At 63.5% G+C, this 2,527-nt stretch overlaps 1 protein-coding gene across 1 annotated transcript in view; it reads left to right on the top strand.

Annotated features, from left to right (window-relative positions):
• The window catches only part of UBA7 (ubiquitin like modifier activating enzyme 7), an 11,272-nt gene that overhangs the window by 6,555 nt on the left and 2,190 nt on the right, over positions 1-2,527 (top strand). Inside the window, 4 exon segments of the mRNA XM_027769283.1 lie at positions 1-50; positions 142-333; positions 1,834-1,926; positions 1,996-2,096. Coding sequence (XP_027625084.1) covers positions 1-50; positions 142-333; positions 1,834-1,926; positions 1,996-2,096 — 436 coding nt within the window.

The following is a 2,527-nucleotide window of genomic DNA, read 5'->3' on the forward strand; positions in this document are numbered from 1 at the left end:
CTAGCCTGCGATCTCAGAACTATGGGATCCTGCCAGTCGACCGTGCCCAGGTAATGCTGCTGCTTGGGACGCCTGCCTGGAGGTGGGGTCAAACCCTAGCCCAACGCCTTGGGTCCAGCCCAAATCTCCTGTCCTTGGCAGAGCAAGCAAATCGTGGGCCGAATTATTCCAGCCATTGCCACCACTACTGCGGCCGTGGCAGGCCTGGTGGGCCTTGAGCTGTATAAAGTGGTGGGCAGGCCACGGCCTCTGCGTGCCTTTCGCCACAGTTATCTGCACCTGGCAGAAAACCGCCTCAGCCGCTGGGTGCCTTGTTCTCCAGTCGTCCACACAGTGAGCCCTTGACGCCCAACCCCTACCCCCACTAGGGAGCTCTTCCCTGCACCTACCCAATCGAACAGGCCCCACTCTAGCTGCGGACCATCACTGGGACCCAGACTATGGGGGAGACTCCCTCCAGCCCCCTTCCTGCTGTGAAGCCAGGCTGGGACCTGTCAGACACAGGAAGCAGCCGTCAGCCATCCCTACCCCCACCCTCCACAGCCCAGGGTCTGGGGGGCTGCAGCTTTAACTCATTAGTGGAGGCAGACATCCCCCTGGGTCTGCTCCTTCCCCTGAGTACCCTAGTGGGAGGCGTGGGGAGGAGGCACCAGGGTCCCAGCCCCAGAAAGTCTAGCTTCCGCTTGCATGGATGGGGCCCTGGCCTGCCTCCTCCAAGTTGAGTGAAAGAACACCAGGCTCGCCGGGGTGTGGGTCTGCAGCCCATGTGGGTGTTCACGTCCCAGGTGAGAACGCACTGGGTTGGTGAGTGCACGGGTGTGTGGGCATGGAGGGAGCGAGCATGCACATCTGTGTGCCAGATGGAAGCAGGCTCTTCCTCAGTGTGGGCGTGCTGGATGTACACGTGCATGCACACGCGGGGGTGCCTGGGCTTGTGTTCACGTGTGTTCCTGAGTGCAGGGCCTTGTGCCCAGGGCCTGCAGTGGTCAGCGTTTCCTTAGGGCGTCAGAGGGGGGGTGGAGGGGACGCCTTCCCCAGGGGAGAGGGCAGAGGTCATGGGCCAACACTGTGCTTTGGCTGAGCTGCCCCGGGGTCCCTGAGACAGCGCACAGAGCCCCTTTGTGAGGCGCCCCACCTCTAGCCAGCGAACAGGCTGCCTTTGTCCATGGAGTGGAAGGGGAGGGGACGAGTCCTCATCTCTCCTCTCACGGAGCCTCTGCTTGACCACAGTGTGCTTTCTGGCCCTGCCGCGCCCCCCTCTCCGCCCCCATCTTGGCCTCTGGCTGCCTGCCATTCCTCAGTCCTCAGCTCTAGGCACCAGAACCCCAGGATTCTTGAAATAGGGAAGGAAAGGGGACAGGAAGAGGAAGACTACAGACCGTGTCCCTGCTGGGGTCTCTGGGGGAGTGGGGACCTGTGCCCTCTGCCCCTGTGTGCCTGAGTGGTCCCAGCCCCTGGCAGTGCAGGATCGGGCAGGATGTGCCCCCAGCTCCCTGCCTTATGTTTGAGGAATAAGCAGCTTTATCGGAGACTGCAGCGGCCCTGCTCCGCTTCCTCAGGAAGCACCACCCCCTCCTTCCATCCCCCCAACTGGCCTGTGTGATGGATGTCTGTTTCCCCGTGCGGGCCCCAGAGCCCCATTTCCTGTGCTGGCCCCAGCATGGGCAGGGAGGGGGCTGAGACTCTGGGCCCAGATCCCACCTTCCGCCCCCATCCCCTGGCTCCTGCTTCCTGCCTCTGGTCCAGTTCCTCCCCTAGGAAAGGCGGCTAGTGACTGGGATGGGGTGGGGGGCTGGGAGAAGTCTCTCACTCCTGCCCACCACTGCCGCCCAGTTCCATCACCTGCAGTGGACCTGTTGGGACCGCCTGAAGGTGCCAGCTGGGCAGCCCGAGCGGACACTGGAGTCACTGCTGGCCCACCTCCAGGTATGCCTGGCTCACCTGCCCAGCCCAGCCCAGCCTGGCCCAGCAGGCCTCTCACCTGTCTCTCCCTAGGAGCAGCAGGGGCTGAGGGTGAGGATGCTGCTGCATGGCCCGGCTCTGCTCTATTCAGCGGGGTGGTCACTGGAAAGGCAGGCCCGCCACCTGCCCCTCAGGTGAGCCCATCCCGGGTTTAGCAGGTCCTGCCCGTTCCTTGAGCTGGAGAAAGGGGACATATAACCTTCCCCTTCCCAGCCCCACTCTGGGCCCCTCGCACCTTTCCGAGAGTTCTTTCGCCAAATGGAGCCAGCAAATGGGCTGGGGGGTGGGGTGAGGGCTAAGAGCCTGAGGAGGGGCCTTCAGGAGCTGTCTGCCGGGCCAACCCCTTGGGCTCCCCACACTCTGCACAGCCCCCCTTTCACAGCCCACTCCCGGGGGACCCACAGCTTCCTGCCTCCTGCCCGCCCCGCCAGCCGCTCCTAAAATAGTTTCAGATGTTTCCTGTCTTGAGTTGCTCCTGCTCCTGGCTCGGGTTCCCGATGGCCAGCCAGCACCCTCTATCCATGCCAGGCTGCCCTCTGCCTGCCATTGCTCATCTACCCCATCC

This window comes from Tupaia chinensis, unplaced genomic scaffold (assembly GCF_000334495.1).
Source record: "Tupaia chinensis unplaced genomic scaffold, TupChi_1.0 Scaffold149184_1, whole genome shotgun sequence".
Classification (NCBI taxonomy): domain Eukaryota; kingdom Metazoa; phylum Chordata; class Mammalia; order Scandentia; family Tupaiidae; genus Tupaia; species Tupaia belangeri.